At 42.6% G+C, this 20,973-nt stretch overlaps 1 protein-coding gene across 1 annotated transcript; it reads left to right on the top strand.

Moving 5' to 3' along the window:
* Positions 1 to 229: 229 nt before the first annotated feature.
* Positions 230 to 19,753, top strand: LOC118027191 (butyrophilin subfamily 1 member A1-like). The gene is given in 9 exon segments (XM_035030415.1): positions 230 to 1,014; positions 3,669 to 3,950; positions 4,065 to 4,349; positions 4,511 to 4,531; positions 4,624 to 4,650; positions 5,948 to 6,001; positions 18,258 to 18,284; positions 18,682 to 19,018; positions 19,020 to 19,753. Coding segments are annotated over 9 exon segments (1,728 nt in total). The 5' UTR covers positions 230 to 650; the 3' UTR covers positions 19,351 to 19,753.
* The last annotated feature ends 1,220 nt before the right edge of the window (positions 19,754 to 20,973 follow it).

Raw genomic sequence — 20,973 nt, 5'->3', positions numbered from 1 at the left:
TTGATGGAGTGGGGGCAGGTTTTAACAGAAATAGCTGTGGGCTCTAGTTATTAGCGCACATGTAATTCAGCAGAGGAGAAACACATGGGCAGACATAATAAACTTAGGAGAGGTCATGGGCAAGTTCCTGGGTATGTTCCAAGAAGCAGAGAGTTCCCACCTAAGCCTAGGGTGTGCTCTTTGGTCAGTTTTTGGACCTGTCCTAAGAGGAGGCAGGTTAGAGCTGTGGATCTCAGAGTGTGGTCCCTGGAACCACAGCATCAGCATCCCCACTACCTCCTTAGAAATGCACATTCTTGGATCCACCCGAAAACTGCTGAAGCAGATGCTCTGGAGTTGGAGCTCAGAAATTTGTGTTTCTCAAGTTTTCCTGGTGTTTGTGATACCTGTGGAAGGTTAGAACCACTGAGTTAGAGAGTCCTTCATGGAGGACCTGGAGCCAGGAGCACAGGCTGCTGAGGGAGTCTCTTTGACATCATTGCTGGGTCTCTAAGTTGTTAAAGCACAAACTTGCCCTGATTCAGAGTGGTCACAGCTGAGTCCCTCAGATCAGGGCCTCCTACCTGACACTTACCTCCTCCTGCCTGGGCCTCCCACCTGACAGTGTGTTCCCTGCCCCTATCCTTCATCTCTCCAGCTTTCTCACTCCTATGTCTGTGTCCACAGAGGAGTTCGTGGTGATTGGCTCCTCGGACCCCATTGTGGCAGTGCTGGGTGGGAACATCACGCTGCCGTGTAGCGTGTCCCCGGCCATGAATGTGGAGAACATGGAGCTGCGGTGGTTCCACTCAAATTTCACAGAAGCTGTGTTCATCTATCAAAACCAGCAGGAGCAGAGAGAGGAACAGTTGGCCCAGTACACAGGGCGGACCTCACTGGTGAAGGAATTCCTCACCTGGGGGGAGGCCATCCTGCACATCCACAATGTCCAGGCTTTTGACGATGGCCTATATACCTGCTTCTTCAGAAAGGGAAGCTTCTATGAATCTGCCAATTTGGAACTGAAGGTGGTAAGTAGGTGGGTTGTTGATCTATATTTAGGGTGCTGTAGTATTGGAGTTGGGAACAAACTCGGGGCCAAGTAAATCAGCCCTCATTTTACAGATTAGGGAAAAGAGGGTCTTCACTTATTCATTAATTCAGTGTGAATATATAGAATCCCTATGAAGTGTTGACTCCCCTTCTGGGCACTTGGAGGCATCACTGAACCAAACAAAGTTCCTGCCCTGCAAAGTTTATTTTCTAAAAGCAATAAAAATGTAAACAAGATGGGTTATAGATGATGTTAGATGGTGATGAGTAGGGACTTAACCAAATGGATATCTGGGGTTGAGAGTTCCAATCAGAGAAATGCCCATGTGAAAGAACTGAGGTAGGAGTGTGGCTGGTGTTTTAGGGCACACAGGGAGGCCACATGGTTGGTAATACAAGTGGATAGGAGCAAGTGGATAATCCTAGAATAAAGAGGTATTCCTGATTCAGGTGCACAGAGAAGGGATTGAGCAGGAAAGTTCATGAGGAGTACACACTTGAACAGGTACTTGGGATCACCAGATTCTTCCAAAGGGCCTTTCTGGTTTGTGTTCTGGACTATCAGGGGCACAGAGAGAATGGTGATTGTGGTTATGAAGTCCTGGGGCTAGAATGCTGAGGGGCATAGGTGAGAAAATTGGGGAGAAATGGACAGGAGCTTTGTTGGAGGTGGAGGAAGATGTTAGAGAGTAGAAGGCTTTGTGCTGCATACTGAGTTTTGGATGTGGAGGTGAGGAAATTTTAAACAGGTTGGTACAGGGGTGGGGAATTTGCTTTGAGAGCACAAGGCAGGATGGATGGGAGGAGAGAAAGACTGGAGGCATGGATATAGTACACAGTGGAAGGTTGGCTGTCTGACTTCATGTAGGGGCAGTGGGGTGGGAGACATTTGGCTTCAGAGAGGTTTGGAAATTAGACTCAAGTGAGTCAGTGGATTTGGGGACCTAGAATTTGGATGAGGAAGAGGGGATTATGGAGAGTCCTAAGGTTTCTCTTTGACTATTTTTTTAATAGTAGTAGAAATATTGATAATTATATGTTATTTCCCAATTGTCATGATGCTGTGTAACACAGCCACAGAAATCTAAGTGGCATATAGCCATTTACTTATTTTGGGTGTTAGGTGAATTTAACTGGGTTTGCTCATACATCTTTGGTCATGTTGGGGAAATACAATTAAAAGGAAATCGCTGAGAAATCATCTTCACAAAAATAGCAGGAAAGAAAACTCTTTTATTATAGAATTAGATTTACCATAATGTGATGTGTATCATAGACAATCTTTGAAGAGATGCAAAGACAAAGAAGATCACCCTTTTTCATAGGCATGCAGACACAAATGAACACACGTATTCTCAGGGTACAGTTACTAGCTCTCAAGTAAGTGGACATGACAGCACCAACTGTCACAAACAGATCACCCTAGATTTACTTGGTAATTGGGTGACAATACATGTTAGCTAATTGGCTTCATCCTGAAAAAAATGCATTTTCAGTCTTCATGACAGGAGGTGGTCTTACACGTGGATCCTGGTGCCCACTCAGGTTAGGCTCCTACCCTGGCACAGGAAGGGGGAGAGAGGTGTGCTGTCTTCCTTGGTGTGAGCAGTTCAAAGAGAGGGTTCCCAGGTCCTTGGGAAAGACACTCCTGGATCACAAAGCTGGCTAAGGGCCTATTTGTGTTTTTCAATGGACTTATATACATTTCAAAGAGGGAAGAAAGCACCCACAACCACAAGTTTCCTCAAGTAAATGCTATAAGAAAAGGATGGGAAGGGGCTCTCTTTCCTTATTTTCAACAGGGACAATAAGCCCCTTACTTTTAATATATTTTGTGCTAACAGTAGACCTTGGCTTGGTTTGCTCACAGAGCTGTTGTTCATCTGGCTGTTGGCTGGTCTAGGACAGCTGCAGCTGGAAAGGCTGCGCTAGCCTGAGCATGCCCCTCCCGTGGCAGAGGGTGAGGCAATGGTACAAGCAGTTTCCAACCTCCGCTAGAGTCACATTTCCTGAACTAACAGTGGCTGAGTCAAGTCACGGGATGGAGCCCAGAAGCAGAGTGTGAAGTCACTAAGAATATGTGGCAGAGGGCGAGCTGGATGTAAAGAAGGCCGAAGGATTTGGGAATATTTTCATCATCAGCCTATCACAGATGGGGCCAAACATGAATTAGTTCAGGATTTGAGTTTGAAACATCTGTGAGCAATCCTGGCAGGGCTAACCCGGGGATGTGGATATTAGGGAAGGAGCTCAGGAGGTAGGTAGGGTTGTTGAAGGTGGAAGTGATGTACCAAGTGGCAGTGTGTGTGCAAGCAGATGCCCTGGAGAGCGTGTGAGGTGAGAAGAGCAGAGAAGGATGGATCCTGAGACCAAATTCCTCTTTCTGTCACTCTGGGGGATGGATTTCCCACCCTCATGGTTGGGGAGAAGGGTCCTGCCCTCTGTATGTGCTCAGGTCCCCATGCTCCTTCCTTCTATTTTCTGTGGCAGGACCCCTGTTTTGCTCCCTGCTGTGTTCACTCCTCAATGAGGCCTCCAGAAAGCAATGTTGCCCTTGGAGTTGTGCATGGGAAGGCTCTGCTTGCATCCCTGGGCTCTGGGTGGCCTCCCTGTGCTCTCTAGCTTCTCTCTTGCAGGTGTGGGCTCTGCCCCTCAAGTGCACATCACAGGGCCAGAGGAGGACGGGGTCCGAGTGGTGTGTAAGGCATCGGGGTGGTTCCCAAAGCCCCAGGTGCAGTGGAGAGCCCTCAGTGAAGAGAAGTTCCTGATGTTCTCTGAGACCCATGTCCAAAATGCTGAAGGGCTGTTCAGTGTGGAGGCTGCTCTGGTGGTGAAACACAGGTCTTCAAGGAATGTGACCTGCTCCCTCCTCAACCCAATCCTGAGCCAGGAGAAGGCGATGGCCATTTTCATCCCAGGTCAGTGCTGTTTCCCTCTCCCAGTAGGACCATAGGGAGGGGGTGGGAGTCCCTGGGTGTGCTGGGTGGGCTGTCCTGGGCTGTGACCCTGACTGTGTGTTTGACCGGACACAGAGGACTTCTTTCCCCGGACTTCTCCCTGGATGTCAGCTTTCGTGGCGATCCTGACCTTGCTGATGCTCTTACTCCTTGGGACTGCCTACTACACCAAGAGAGAACATACTGCAAAGTGCCAGGAGATGCAGGAATGGGAGAAACTCCACAGGGAAAAGGAGGAGGACCAGTGGGCAAAGGAGGAGGCACTGAAGGCCAGAGGTAAGGCAGGACAGTGGCCAAGGCCTGTGAGTGTGGCAGCTGGTGCAGAGGAAAAGTGGACAGAGGACCCTTGCCCTGGACTGGGTGGCTGACGAGGTCCAGAGAGGACAGCTGGAGCTGTGGAGGCTCAATGGATCTAGGGTATAACTTCTAGGGTACTGAGATGAGCATTTGTGGGTTTGTCAGGTGCAATCTTTGCTGTTCTTAGACATGGGAGTTCATGTTTACTTCTCACTCTCTTTCAGATGAACTCCAAGCGGATCTTGGTAAGTTCTGCTTTTCCTCTAGAACTTTCTGTGTCTTCTTTGTAGGAGAGGTTCTGGTTCTTAGCTCACCTGTTTCCTGTGTTGCCTTTCAGACTGGAGGAAATCTGTTTACCTGGCTGGTGAGTGACTGTCCAGATGTCCTTGGGTCTCTTGTTCCACCTAAGTCAAGGTGTCCCCTCTCCTTGTTTCAGGCAGGGACTGAGGACCCTTCCCTGGGGCAGAAGTGGAAGCTGGTGGGAAGCAGAACCCTGTTCCTTGAGCTTTCCTCAATCTGGGCCACTGTTTCCCACCCAGTGCTTGAGAACCTGAGGGTGATGGTGGTCCCTGGAGTCTGTCGTGCGTCTTGGGTTTATTCCAGTGCTGACCTACCTGCCATATTGCTAACTTTTTAGCCTTCAGTGCAACTAGTTCTGTCAGCACTTGGAATCCAAAAGCCAGCTGCTCTGAGATTTTAGTAAAGGAACTATATAAATTAATGTGGTCATTAAGGTTAGGAGTGTGACCTCAGCTATATAATACCAACTAGGGAGAGTGTGTTCTCTCCAGTTTCTGGAAGTTGTGATCACAAACTGATGGGTAGAGGTCTGGACAGACTATGTGTGAGAATGTGGTGGAATGAGCTGTCAATGCCGCCAAATAGCGATTGTGTTATCTCAGAAAGATTGGCCACTTTTACCCTAGAGTTCATCTCAAATCCCTGCCTGAAATCATCTCTCCTTTTGGGTTATTTCTCAAATATCTCTATGCTCAAAATCACTGGATGTAGTAATGATTTTTTACAAATATCAAATAATGTATATTTTATCCCTATAATATTTTCATACAATGTATAATTTTCTTATGTAAATTATTATATTTTACACTCTTTTTGAGAGAGATAGAGTGAGAGAGAGACAGAGAGAGAGAGAGAGTGGACTGAGCCAGTTGGGGGGCGGGTGGGGGGCACAGGGGAGAAGGAGAGAGAATAAGCAGGCTTCATGCTCAGTGCAGAACCTGATACGGAGCTTGTCTCATGACCCTGAGATCATGATCTGAGCCAATATCAAGAGTTGGGAGCTTAACTGGCTGAGCCACCCTGGTGCCTCACATTGTATAATTTTTGATATATTGTAGTAAAATTGACCACAGATAGAATAAAAATTTTTGAGTTTTTTTGAGGCCAGGGAGAACTACTTGACTTGGCAAAGGACACGTAGCATCAGCAGGCAGGGTTGGAACTCAGCCTGCAAGGCAGACTTCCTGACCTGTGGTCCAGAGAATTTCCCACAACACCCTGCTGTCAGCATGTGGCCTGAGGTCATCTCCTCTCCAGCCTCTCCCCACTCTGCAGTTAGTGTCACCTGTATTCCAGAGGGCAGGCAAGGGCCAGTAGATAAATTCCCACCAACAATGCTGAGCAGGCTTGTTCTGACTCAGGTCTAACCAGGGTGTGTTCCCTTTCAGCCTGGAGGAAGGCACAGCTGTATGCAGGTATGTTCCTCAGTTTCCTTACCTCCCCTGGCTCAGTTCAGCTCCCTTCTATGTCATGGACCCCACACCAGGATGGGGTTGGTGTCCATGCTCCCTTTGTCACTTTTGTCTTCTTCCTCTGAAGACTGCAAGGACTGTCCTTGGGAACACAGATCAGCCTCCATTCTGACCCATCCTCTAGTGCAGGTTAGGGTTAATGACACCCTCTGAACATACTTTGTTCAACTATACTTTTAATTGGTGCATTGACAACAGAGAATTCATTTATAAGGAGAGTCTGGAACAGGGTAGTGACTGTATAAATCAGAAACTGTTGTTTGTAGAGGATTTCAGAAATCTAGCTTTCCTGCTTAGGACTCAGGTCTTCTAAGTGGATCCTTGGTTCTGAATCCATTTTACCCTGAAATTCCTACCTTTTTTGGCTGTGGTTTTGGTTTTCCTGTTTCTTACTAGACCTTTGGCATATTGGTCTTCATGCTCTAACTCCCTGTCCAAACTGGGTTTCTTCCTTTAAACATGCTTGGTTGCTGAGGAATTATATACTTTAGAGCAGGTGTTCTGAATCTGAGATCCAGAGCCACCAGGATATTTATGGATTCCTGGGGGTGGGGTCTGTGAGCCACCTGCAATTATATACAATATCTTTTGTATATTTTTGTGTAACAAGAGCAATAACTTACATATATTATAATCATATTATATTATTTAATATGTATTATATATTAAATATTTAACATTACGATTTATGATATATATGTATTTTATTTTATTTTTTAAAATTTTATTTTATTTTATTATGTTTCATTGTGTAAGTCATAGTGAGGTAGTTTGACTTATTTTATTATGTTTCTATATAGTACATCATTAGTTTTTGATGTAGTGTTCCCTGATTCATCATTTTCATATAACACCCAGTGCTCCATGCATTATGTTCCCTCCTTAATACCCATCACCGGGCTAACCCATTCCCCCACCTCCTTCCTCTCTAAAACCCTCAGTTTGTTTCTCAGAGTCCATAGTCTCTCATGGTTCGTCTCCCCCTCCGATTCCCCCCTTTCATTTTTCCCTTCCTTCTCCTAATGTCCTTCATGCTATTCCTTATGTTCCAAAAGTAAGTGAAACCATATGATAATTGACTTTGTCTGCTTGACTTATTTCACTCAGCATAATCTCCTCCAATCCCATCCATGTTGATGTAAAAGTTGAGTATTCATCCTTTCTGATGGCTGAGTAATATTCCATTGTATAAATGGACCACATCTTCTTTATCCATTCATCTGTTGAAGGGCATCTCAGCACTTTCCACAGTTTGGCTGTTGCAGACATTGCTGCTATGAACATTGGGGTGCATATGGCCCTTCTTTTCACTACATCTGTGTCTTTGGGGTAAATACCCAGGAGTGCAATTGCTGGGTCAAATGGTAGCTCTATTTTCAACTTTTTGAGGAACCTCTGTACTGTTTTCCAGAGTGGCTGCACTAGCTTGCATTCCTACCAACAGTGTAGGAGGGTTCCCCTTTCTCCACATCCCCTCCAACATCTGTCATTTCCTGACTTGTTAATTTTAGCCATTCTGACTGGTGTGAGGTGGTATCTCATTGAGGTTTTGATTTGGATTTCCCTGATGCCGAGCGCTGTTGAACATTTTTTCATGTGTCTGTTGGCCATTTGGATGTCTTCTTTGGAAAAATGTCTGTTCATGTCTTCTGCCCATTTCTTGATTGGATCATTTGTTCTTTGGGTGTTGAGTTTGATAAGTTCTTAATAGATTTTGGATACTAGCCCTTTATCTGATATGTCGTTTACAAATATCTTCTCCTATTCTGTCGGTTGTCTTTTGGTTTTGTTGACTGTTTCTTTTGCTGTGCAAAAGACTTTTATCTTGATGAAGTCCCAATAGTTCATTTTTGCCCTTGCTTCCCTTGCCTTTGGCGATGTTTCTAGGAAGAAGTTGCTGCGGCTGAGGTTGAAGAGGTTGCTGCCTGTGTTCTCCTTTAGGATTTTGATGGACTCCTGTCTCACATCGAGGTCTTTCAACCATTTTGAGTCTATTTTTGTGTGTGGTGTAAGGACATAGTCCAGTTTCATTCTTCTGCATGTGGCTGTCCAATTTTCCCAACACCATTTGTTGAAGACACTTTTTTCCATTGGATATTCTTTTCTGCTTTGTTGAAGATTAGTTGAGCATAGAGTTGAGGGTCCATTTCTGGGCTCTCTATTCTGTTCCATTGATCTATGTGTCTGTTTTTGTGCCAGTACCATACAGTCTTGAGGATTACAGCTTTGTAATAGAGCTCGAAGTCCGGAATTGTGATGCTGCCAGCTTTGTTTTTCTTTTTCAACATTCCTCTGGCTATTTGGGGTCTTTTCTGGTTCCATACAAATTTTAGGATTATTTGTTCCATTTCTTTGAAAAAAGTGGATGGTATTTTGATAGGGATTACATTAAATGTGTAGATTGCTCTAGGTAGCATTGTCATCTTCACAATATTTGTTCTTCCAATCTGTGAGCATGGAACTTTTTTCCATTTCTTTGTGTCTTCCTCAATTTCTCTCATGAGTATTTTATAGTTTTCTGCATACAGATTCTTTGCCTCTTTGGTTAGATTTATTCCTAGGTATCTTGTGGTTTTGGGTGCAATTGTAAATGGGATTGACTCCTTAATTTCTCTTTCTTCTGTCTTGTTGCTGGTGTATAGGAATGCCACTGATTTCTGTGCATTGAATTTATATCCTGCCACTTTACTGAATGCCTGTATGAGTTCGAGCAGTTTTGGGGTGGAGACTTTTGGGTTTTCCACATAAAGTATCATATAATCTGCAAACAGTGAGAGTTTGACTTCTTCTTTGGTGATTTGGATGCCTTTTATTTCTTTTTGTTGTCTGATTGCTGTGGCTAGGACTTCTAGTACTATGTTGAATAGCAGTGGTGATAGTGGACATCCCTGCCGCGTTCCTGACCTTAGAGGAAAAGCTCTCAGTTTTTCCCCATTGAGAATGATATTCACTGTGGGATATTCATAGATGGCTTTTATGATATTGAGATATGTACCTCTATCCCTATACTCTGAAGAGTTTTGATCAAGAAAGGATGCTGTACTTTGTCAAATTGCTTTTTCTGCATCTACTGAAAGGATCATATTGTTCTTGTTCTTTCTTTTATTAATGTATTGTATCACATTGATTGATTTGCAGATGTTGAGCTAACCTTGAAGCCTAGGGATAAATCCCACTTGGCTGTGGTGAATAATCCTTTTAATGTACTGTTGGATCCTATTGGCTAGTATTTTGGTGAGAATTTTTGCATCCATGTTCATCAAGGATATTGGTCTGTCATTCTCCTTTTTGATAGGGTCTTTGTCTGGTTTGGGGATCAAGGTAATGGTGGCCTCATAAAACGAGTTTGGAAGTTTTCCTTCCATTTCTATTTTTTGGAACAGTTTCAGAAGAATAGGTATTAATTCTTCTTGAAATGTTTGGTAGAATTCCCCTGGGAAGCCATCTGGTCCTGGGCTTTTGTTTGTTGGGAGATTTTTGATGACTGCTTCAATTTCCTTAGTGGTTATAGGTCTGTTCAAGTTTTCTATTTCTTCCTGGTTCAGTTTTGGTAGTTGATACATGTCTAGGGATGCATCCATTTCTTACAGATTATCTAATTTGCTGGCATATAGTTTCTCATAATATATTCTTATAGTTGTTTGTATTTCTTTGGTGTTGGTTGTGATCTGTCCTCTTAGTCTGAGGAGTTTTAATCAGGAAAGGATGCTGTATTTTGTCAAATGTTTTTCTGCATCAATTGAGAGGACCATCTCGTTCTTCTCTCTCCTCCTTAATGTGTTCTATCACACTGATTGATTTGCTACTGTTGAACCACCCTTGCATCCCGGGGATAAATACAACTTGGTCGCGGTGGATGATCCTTTTAATGTATTGTTGGCTCCTATTAGCTAGAATTTTGTTGAGGATTTTGGAATCCATATTCATCAGGGATATTGGTCTGAAATTCTCCTTTTTGATGGGGTCTTTGCCTGGTTTGGGGATTAAGGTAATGCTGGCCTCATAGAATGAGTCTGGAAGCTTTCCTTCTCTTTCTATTTTTTGAAACAGCTTCAGGAGAATAGGCATTATTTCTTCTTTGAATGTTTGGTAGAATTCCCCAGGGAATCCATCAGGCCCTGGACTCTTGTTTTTTGGTAGGTTTTTGGTCACTGCTTCAATCTCGTTACTGGTTATTGGCCTATTCAGGTTGTTAATTTCTTCCTGTTTCAGTCTTGGTAGTTTATATGTTTCCAGGAAGGCATCCATTTCTTCTGGGTTGCTTAATTTATTGGCATATAGTTTTTTAATATTAATTTAAGTTTATTATGTTATGTTAGTCACCATACACTGCATCATTAGTTTTTGATTAGTGATCCATTCTTCATTGTTTCCATATAACATCCAGTGCTCCATGCATTATGTGCCCTCCTTAATACCCATCACAGGGCTAACCCATCCCCCCACCCTCCTCCCCTCTAAAACCCTCAGTTTGTTTCTCAGAGTCCATAGTCTCTCATGGTTTGTCTCCCCATTGAATTTCCCCCCCTTCATTTTTCCCTTCCTTCTCCTAATGTCCTCCATGCTATTCCTTATGTTCCACAAATAAGTGAAACCATATAATTGACTTTGTCTGCTTGACTTGTTTCACTTAGCATAATCTCCAGTCCCACCCATGTTGATGTAGAAGTTGGATATTCATCTTTTCTGATAGCTGAGTAATATTCCATTGTATATATGGACCACATCTTTTTTATCCATTCGTCTGTTGAAGGGCATCTCGACTGTTTCCACAATTTGGCTATTGCGGACATTGCTGTTATGATCATTGGGGTGCATATGGCCCTTCTTTTCACTACATCTGTGTCTTTGGGGTAAATAACCAGGAGTGCAATTGCTGGGTCATAGGGTAGCTCTGTTTTTAATTTTTTGAATACCTCCACACTGTTTTCCTAAGTGGCTGTACCACCTTGCATTCCCACCAACAGTGTAAGAGGGTTCCCCTTTCTCCACAACGTCTCCATATTTGTTGTTTCTTGCCTTGTCAATTATTGCCATTCTAACTGGTGTAAGGTGGTATCTCAATGTGTTTTGATTTGAATTTCCCTGATGGCTAATGATGTTGAACATGTTTTCATGTGACTGTTAGCCATTTGTATGTCTTTTTAGGAGTAGTGTCTTTCATGTCTTCTGCCCATTTTTTGACTTGACTATTTGTTTTTTGGGTGTTCAGTTTGAGAAGTTCTTTATAGATCTTGGATACCAGCCCTTTGTCTGTAGTGTCATTTGCAAATATTTTCTCCCATTCTTTGGGTTGCCTCTTTGTTTTGTTCACTGTTTCCTTTGCTGTGCAGAAGCATTTTATCTTGATGAAGTCCCAGAAGTTCATTTTGGCTTTTGCTTCACTAGCCTTTGGAGATGTATCTTGAAAGAAGTTGCTGTGGCCGATGTCAAAGAGGTTACTGCCTATGTTCTCCTCTAGGATTTGGATGGATTCCTGTCTCACATTTAGGTCTTTCATCCATTTTGAGTTTATCTTTGTGAATGGTGTTAGAGAATGGTCGAGGTTCATTCTTCTGCATGTGGCTGTCCAATTTTCCCAGCACCATTTATTGAAGAGACTGTCTTTTCCATTGCATATTTTTTTCCTGCATTGTCAAAGATTATTTGACCATAGAGTTGAGGGTCCATATCTGGGCTCTCTATTCTGTTCCATTGGTCTATATGTCTGTTTTTGTGCCAGTACCATGCTGTCTTGGTGATCATGGCTTTGTCTCATAGCTTGAAATCTGGCAACGTGATGCCCCCAGCTTTGTTTTTCTTTTTCAACATTTCCTTGGCAATTCAGGGTCTTTTCTGATTCCATACAAATTTTAGGATTGTTTGTTCCAGCACTTTGAAAAATGTCATTGGAATTTTGATTGGGATGGTGTTGAAGGTATAGATTGGTCAGGACAGCATAGACATTTTAACAATGTTTATTCTTCTGATCCATGACCATGGAAAGTTTTTCTATCTTTTTGTTGTCTTCTTTAATTTCTTTCATGAGTGTTCTGTAGTTCCTAGAGTACAGATCATTTACCTCTTTGGTTAGGTTTATTCTGAGGTATCTTACGGTTTTTGGTGCTATTGTAGATGGAATCAATTCTCTAATTTCTCTTTCTACAGTTACATTGTTGGTGTATAAGAAAGCAACTGATTTCTGTGCATTGATTTTGTATCCTGCCACACTACTGAATTGCTGTATGAGTTCTAGTAATTTGGGGGTGGAGTCTTTTGGGTTTTCCACATAAAGTATCATGTCACCTGCAAAGAGAGAGAGTTTTACTTCTTTGCCAATTTGAATACCTTTTAATTCTTTTTGTTGTCTGATTGCTGTTGCTAGGACTTCTAGTACTATGTTGAGCAATAGTGGCAAGCGTGGGCATCCTTGATGTGTTCCTGATCTTAAGGGAAAGGCTCTTGTCTTTTCCCCATTGAGGATGATATTCACTGTGGGTTTTTCATAGATGGATTTTATGAACTTGAGGAATATTCCCTCTATCCCTATACTGTAAAGAGTTTTAATTAGGATAGGATGCTGTATTTTGACAAATGCTTTTCCTGCATCAATTGAGAGGACTAAATGGTCCTGCTCTCTCCTCTTATTAATGTGTTCTATCACACTGATTGATTTGTGAATGTTGAACCACCCTTGCATCCCGGGGATAGATCCCACTTGGTCATGGTGGATGCTGTCTTTAATGTATTTTTGGATCCTTTTAGCTAGGATTTTGTTGAGGATTTTGGAATCCATATTCATCATGGATATCAGTCTGAAATTCTCCTTTTTGATGGGGTCTTTCCCTGGTTTGGGGATTAAGGTAATGCTGGAAAGAATGAGTCTGGAAACTTTCCTTCTGTTTCAGTAGAATAGGTATTATTTCTTCTTTGAATGTTTGGTAGAATTCCCCAGGGAATCCATCAGGCCGTGGACTCTTGTTTTTTTGGGAGGTTTTTATCACTGCTTCAACCTCATTACAGGTTATTGGCCTATTCAGGTGGTCAATTTCTTCCTGTTTAATAGTGGCAGTTTATAGGTGTCCAGGAAGGCATCCCTTTCTTCCAGGTTCCTTAATTCATTGGCATTTAGTTGTTCATAATAATTTCTAATAATTGTTTCTATTTCCTTCATAATTTTATTAATTTGGGTCCATTCTCTTCTTTTGGATAAATCTGGCCAAGGGTTTATTGATCTTGTTAATTCTTTCAAAGAACCAGCTTCTAATTTTGTTGATCTGATCTACTGTGTTTCTGGTTTCTAATTCATTGATCTCTGCTCTAATCTTAATTGTTTTTCTTCTAATGTGTGGCTTAGGCATTGTTTGTTGCTTTTTCTCTAGGTCTTTAAGATGTAAAGTTAGTTGGTGAATTCTGGATTTTTCTATTTTTTTGGGTGAGGCTTGGATGGCTATGTATTTCCCCGTAGGATCGCCTTTGCAGTATCCCATGGGTTTTGGATGGATGTGTTTTCATTGTCATTGGTTTTCATGAGTTGTTTAAGTTCTTCTTTGATTTCCCGGTTGATCCATACATTCTTAAGCAGAGTGTCTTTAGCTTCCAAGTATTTGAATCTCTGTCAATTTTTTTCTTATGGTTGACTTCCAGTTTTAAAGCATTATGGTCTGAGAATATGCAGGGAATAATCTCTATCTTTTGGTATAGATTCAGACCTGATTTGTGACCCAGTATGTGGTCTATTCTGGAGAAAGTTTCATGTGCACTCGAGAAGAATGAGTATTCTGTTGTTTTAGGGTGGAATATTCTGTATATATCTATGAGGTCCATCTGGTCCAGTGTGTCATTCAAAGCCCTTGTTTCTTCATTGATTTTCTGCTTAGATGGTCTGTCCTTTGCTGAGAGTGGAGTATTGAGGTCTCCTACAATTAACGTATTATTATCAATATGACTCTTTATTTTGGTTAACAGATGGCTTATGTAGATGGCTGCTCCCATGTTGGGGGCATAGATATTTACAACTGTTCGATCTTCTTTTGGATAGACCCTTTAAGAATGGTATTAAGGAGGGCACGTACTGCATGGATCCCTGGGTGTTATCTGAAAACCATGAATTGTGGATCACTACATCAAAAGCAAATGATATATTGTATGGTGACTAACATAACATAATAAAATAAAATAGAATAAAAAGAATGGCATAGTGTTCTTCTGTGTCTCTAACTACAGTCTTTTCCCCCCCATTTTTTTGTTTTTAAAGATTTTATTTATTTGACAGAGAAACACTTTGAGAGAGGGAACACAAGCAGGAGAGGGAGAAGCAGGCTTCCCGTGGAGCTGAGAGCCCAATGCAGGGCTCAATCCCAGGACCCTGGGATCATGACCCGAGCAGAAGGCAGACGCTTAATGACTGAGCTACCCAGGCACCCTCTAACTACAGTCTTTAGCTTAAAATCTTTTGTCTGATATAAGAATTGCTACCCAGCTTTCTTCTGAGGTCCATTGACATGGAAGATGGATCTCCATCCCTTCACTTTCAGTCTGGATATATCTTTATTTATTTTATTTTATTTAAAATTTTATTTATTTATTTGACAGAGAGAGAGAGAGATAGGGTGGGAGGGAACACAAGCAGGGGAGTGGGAGAGGGAGAAGTAGGCTTCCTGCAGAGCAGGGAGCTCGATGCAGGGCTCGATCCCAGGACCCTGGGATCATGACCTGAGCCAAAGGCAGATGCTTAACAACTGAGCTACCCAGGTGCCCCTGGATGTATCTTTAGGTTCAAAATGAGTCTGTTGTAGACAGCATATGGATGAGTCCTGTCTTTTTATCCAATCTACAACCTTGTGCCATTTTATGGGAGCATTTAGGCTGTTCACGTTGAGAGTGATTATTGAAAGATATGAATTTATTATCATCATGTTGCCTGTGAAGTCCTTGTTTCTATAGATTGTCTCTGTAAATTTGTGTTCTATATCCCTCTTGGGGTCTTTCTCCTTTTATAGAACCCCCTTAATATTTCTTGCAGGGCTGGCTTAGTGGTCACATAGTCCTTCAGTTTCTGCCAGTCTTGGAAGCTCTGCATCTCTCCATCCATTCTAAATGACAGCCTTGCTGGATAAAGTATTCTTGGCTGCATGTTTTTCTCATTTAGTACCCTGAATATGTCTTGCTGGCCCTTTCTGTCTTGCCAGGTCTCTGTGGATAGATCAAACATTATTCTGATATTCCTCCCTCTGTACTTAAGAAATATCTTCTCCCTAACTGCCCATAAGATGGTTTCCTTGGTTCTAAGATTTGTGAGTTTTACAATTACATGCTGGTGCATTGGTCTGTTCTCCTTGATCTTGGGAGGGGTCCTCTCTGCCTCTAGAACACGAATGTTTGTTTCATTCCCCAGGTTAGAGAAGTTCTCAGCTATGATTTGCTCAAATATATCTCCTAGTCTTCTCTCTCTCTCCACCCCCTCAGGGATTCCAATAATTCTGGCATTGAAATGTTTCATGGCATCATTTATTTCTGATTCTGTTTTCATGGATTTTGAGTTGTTTCTCCCTGGCCTCCTCTTTATCCTTCTTTTCTATCAGTTGGTCTTCTAGATCACTAATTTGTTCTTCTGCCTTGTTTACCCTAGCTGTTAGATTATCTAGATTAGATTGGATCTCACTGATAGTGTTTTTAAATTCTGCCAGTTCAGCTTTCATTTTTGCCCTTAGAGACTCTAGGTTGCCATTGATTGATTTCTCCATTCTAGCTATCATCTTCATAACTGTTACCCTGAAGTCCATTTCAGACATCTTGGTTATATCTGTATCCATTTGTAAATCTGTGGCGGAAGTCACATTCTCTGAGTCTTTCCTATTTTGGGGGTTCCTCCTCTTAGTCATTCTGTTGAGGGGTGGTTGAGGGAATGTATAGAGTCCAAATTATTGAGCACAATCCAAGCAAGATGCATCTGTCTTATAGGGACCTTAGGGTTGTTGGCCTCTTGTTGTCCCAGCCTGTCTTCTGGGGGAGGGATGTGTCCTGCTGTTACTCAGTCAACCCTGTTTGGGCAGAGTTGCCCTGCCCCCTGTGTGTGGGAAGGGATGGGTTCAGTGGAAACTGGTTTTTGGTGGCTTCTGTTCTCTGGCGGCTTTTGCATCTCTTCTGAGAGTCAGCAGAAGAGATCATTTCCAAACCTCTGCCTCAGAGCAGAGAGATCGCAGTCTGTTCTTCAGTGAGTTCTCCAGGCCACACTATCTCCATTTCTGTCTGTGCTGGTATAAACTGCAGTGTCCTGGGTTGTGTGCCCCTCAGCAGGGCTCCTAGTCCTCACCTCTAGGTCGGGGCTTTGGGGGACACGTCTCTGCCCTTTGTGCTTCTAAAACTGCCAGCCGCCCCCCCTTTGCACACATGGCCCCGCTGCTCCAGGTTTCAGTCTGGGGGGCTGCCCTAAAGTCCTTTCCTTGCTGCTACCAATCTAAGAGTCTGTGCCCTGTCCCCATTGGGAGGCTTTAGCTCACTGATGGTGCAGGATACCCAAGGCTCCCTCCCCCTTCCATTTATCTTCTGATAATTGCCTGTGGAATCACAGCTCCCCACTTCATACCTCGAAACCAACCACCTGCAATATTCTCTTAGTAGAGATCCAGATATATCTTCTTACATCTCAGGCTGATTTCGTGGGTGTTCAGTTGGTCTGGTAGATATCCAGTTCAATTCAGGGGACCAATTGGTCCTCTTCTGCCATCTTTTCCTTCTCCATTTTCCATAATCTATGTATGTATTTTTAAAAATAGCTACTAATAATTGTTCACAACCATTATCCTTCCTTTTAGGAGAATATTGCACTTATCTGATGGGCTTGAACTTGGTTGGGCTTATTAGAGGCAATGTGTGAAGATTGCAAAAGGAGAAACCTAGAGGTGTTAAAATTCTTTACCAGGGAAAAGTGGGGTTCAAATCAGGAAAAAAAATGTGTTAGGAAAAGAGGAGGAGATGAGAAGGAAAATAGAGGGCCTGAGATTCCTTTGGAGAGATTTTGGGCAGATAAAAGTGGTAGAAATGAGACCACAAATCACAGCCATGGCGGTTTGAGTGGGACATACACAGAGGGTGTGCAAGTTATTTGTGTGTACGAAAAGTAATAAATCCCTGACACCGTCTGAAAGATTTCTGAAAAGACTTATATTTGTTTTCAGCTGTTTGGAAATAATCATCTAACTAAGTTTGCCTCTGATAATGAGATCATATTGATCTTCCAGTGGCATTGGGACAGGAGTGTGGGGATCCTAAAGCAATGAAAAGAGGATCCTTTAGCACTGGGATGGGTTAAGAATCTGGACCCTTTTAACCTGTGTAATATGTGCTTTTACTGTTTGGCTGTTTCATTTTTATTTATTATTATTATATTATTATTATTAATTTTTAGTGTTCAATGATTCATTTCTGTTTATGGTCAGGGATATAGACTGTGAGAGCAGAGAAGGGGAAGCCAGAGATGAAGGCAGCCAGGGGTCCAGATGTGTGAGGCCTCTTAGAGAGCATCACTGATTCTTGGGATTTATTTGAAAAAACAATGATCAAATAGTCATTCTTTAGAATCTCCCCCTTCTCTGCTGAATTGATGTGCATGTGTTTTAATTTTTAAAAATTTTACAAAAAGATTTTATTTACTTATTTATTTAGAGAGCATGTTGGAGTAGGTGGAGGGGCAGAGGGAGAGAGAGCATCTCACGCAGACTCCATGTGAAGTGTGGATCCTAACAGGGGGCTGGATCTAACCACCTTGAGATTATGACCTGAGCCAAAATCAACAACCAAATGTTTAACTGACTGTTCCACGCAGGGACCACTGTAGTGCATGTGTTTTAAAGTATGCCTTGTGTACCTATATTTTGATCTCCCTCATTGTTTTCAAGAAAACCTAGTTTTCAAGATGGATATGTGGCTAGGGATTGAGAAAGCATAATTTAAAAGTGAAATCAGGGCATAGATTCTTCTTTTCAGGTTGTTATACAGCCTCTCAGTGGTGTGAAGTTTTATGGCTTGGCTTTCATATGAAGGCTGTAGCATGATGGCTGTGTGTGCATGTGAAAAAGAAATAAACACATCAGTTGAATATTTCCAAAAGATATTTCCCTGTGACTCTTGCATCACTGTATTTCAGAAGACCAGATATAGACACCAATGTGTTTAGACTTCTCAAAGCCTTAACATGAAACTTGTGGTTTTCTTATAGATTGGCGGAAGGAGAAGTTCCAGCCCTGTGAGTTACTTTGAGTTCTTTCTGGATGCTTCTACTGCTGCTTCTCCTCAGCTTGCTGTGATGATACAGATGCTGGCACCATCAATTGTGGTGGATTCAGATGGGGCAGTGAAAGCCACATAGCTTGGATTGGTGGGTATGGATGATATTGGATGCTAAAGAGATACCCTTCAATGTTGAGTCCAGTCTGTTCCTAAGGGTCCTGTGACATGTCTAACCCCCAGATCAGTCTTTTGGTTACTTCTCTTTGTTGGAGAGGTGTGTACTTGAGTCACAAGACTCTCATCTCAGGATGTTTAGCCCTGCCCACATGCATCTAGGTGTCTGGAGGGTGGTTGATGTGAGCCTTGTTATATGGCAGGGGGAGACCTTGAATGATTGGCAATTCTCTCTGCAGTGTCTGTCACTCTGGATCTGAGTTCTGCACATCCCAGCCTTGCTGTCTCTGATGAAAAGACTACTGTGACCTTGAAGTATACAACTGAGGACCCAAGATTACTCTTTAGCATCTTAGGTCGGGAGAGCATCACATCAGGGCGCTGTTACTGGGTGGTGGAGATCAGGAATGGAGACAGAAGTGAGTGGTCTCTAGGGATCTGTAGGGTAGATGTGGAGAGGAAATCCTTGTACATAGAGAGCCCAGAAAGGGGGTTCTGGGCTGTGGGACGATATTTGGAAAATTATTATGCCTGTTCCATCTTTCGGACTCTACTATCCTGTAGGCAAGTTCAACAGGTTGGGGGTTTTCCTGGACCTCAAGGAAGGGGATGTCTCCTTCTACAACATGACTGATGGCTCCCACATGTTCTCTTTCCCTCTAGCTTCCTCCTCTGGGGCTCTGCTTCCATATTTCATGTTGAGGTCAGGAGATGTGTCCTTGACCATCTGCTCTGTGGTGGGTGGCCCTGCAGAGACCCCAGTGCCCCTTAACAATCTTCCTTCTTCTTTGGAGGAGCCTGTGAGCCTCTCAGGGGTGGGGTTCAACTCAGTCTCTGGTGTTGATGGTGCTCTCCCTGGGGCTGAATATCCATTACTCCCCTGCAGCCCTGAGGCTATGTCCCCATAGAGCCCCAACACTGTCCCAGACTCCTCATGGTGGCTCTTCCTGGAGCTGCAGACTCCCTGGAGCAAAAGCCTCTGGGCTTAGCTCTGGATGACCTGGTGTCTTGCCTTCCTGCTCTGGATGCAGACTTCCTGGGGTGTGGTTATGAGAATAGTCAGTTCACACCTTATGCTCAGGTGAGAGAAGTTAAAAGTTGACTGTTGTCTGTGCTGGTTTGGAGTAGGCGGAATTTTACTATTGGAAGTCATGTTTCTTTTGATAATGAAAATTATTTCATGGAGTCTTTATATTGTTTGGATATGAAAGGAGATGAGGGCTGAATGACTCTGCAGGATTACATGGTGTTGTTTTATCTAGCTTGAGTTGTGCAGATGAACCCAGAGGCTACAGGTGGGTCATCAGCTCTATTTTGGGAAATCTACACTCTGACCAGAGACAGTGGCCATCCAAAAATTTCTGGAGAAATGAATGGTGGATGGACTTTAAGAAGAGATGAGTCTAATATTCTATTGTATACAGTTCCTATTCTGCAATGGATGAAACACACTTATCATATCGTAGTAAATTTCTGTTATTTGAAAAACTAATGCTGTGTTAAATCAGGGAATTAAGGATGAGGATCTGGGTTCCCCTTTTGTGTCAACACCAGCTGGAAAGAACAGAATTGCTACCAGAACAAAGATGTGAATGGTGAAGAGAGTTTTCAGATGCCCGGTGAATTGAAGAAAGCATTGATCATGAGCACAGTTCCAGGATCTATGTACTGCCTCTCAGTACTTCCAAGTCCAATGAATAAGGTATCAATCACAGAAAATAAAAAGACACCAGACTATTTAGGACTCAGACCTTCAGGCATGAAGGTGTATTCACTCCACAGGTAGAGAATTCTGACCTGCTGTGCTTCTGGGAGAGATGAGAGGACACAGAATTGGAAATGGAAGAAGGAAGTCACAGATATCAGTTCCTGCCTGTGACCAGGCAGAGAAAAAGGACAATAGTAGCTTTGCATATTTTGTCATATAGATGTGTTTATTTGTATTTATGATCTATTTTCTTCCTCTCTCTTCTAACCCTTATGATTTTATTCAAGTTGTTGATGGTTATATTTAAAATAGAGCCTCTATAGGAAACCAGCAAAATTCTAGAGGAGAACACAGGCAGAATAGTCTTTGACCTTGGCCACAGCAACCTGGTACTAGACATGTCTCAGAAGCAAGGGGAACAAAAGCAAAAATGAACTATTGGGACTTCACCCAGATAAAAAGTTTTTGGCACAGCAAAGGAAACAATCAACAAGACTAAAAAGCAGGGTCAGAATGGGAGAAGCTATTTGGAAATGATATACTTGCTAAAGGGTCTTATCCAAAATCTATAAAGAACATATTAAACTCAACAACCACAAACCAAATAATCCAGTTAAGAAATGGGTAGAAGTTAGACACTTTTTTTCAAAAAGACATCCAGATGGCTAACAGAAACATGAAAAGGTGCTCAACATCATTCACATCAGGGAAATACAAATCAAAACCACAATGAGATACCACCTCACATAGTACAGAATGGCACCAGAGACAATAGGTGTTGGTGAGGATGTGCAGGAAGGTGAATCCTCTTGCATTGTTTGGT

This window comes from Mirounga leonina, unplaced genomic scaffold (genome assembly GCF_011800145.1).
Source record: "Mirounga leonina isolate KUSES-001 unplaced genomic scaffold, KU_Mleo_1.0 Mir_366, whole genome shotgun sequence".
Lineage (NCBI taxonomy): Eukaryota > Metazoa > Chordata > Mammalia > Carnivora > Phocidae > Mirounga > Mirounga leonina.
The sequence above is the reverse complement of the archived record's forward strand: the minus strand, read 5'-3'. Positions and strand labels throughout refer to the sequence as shown.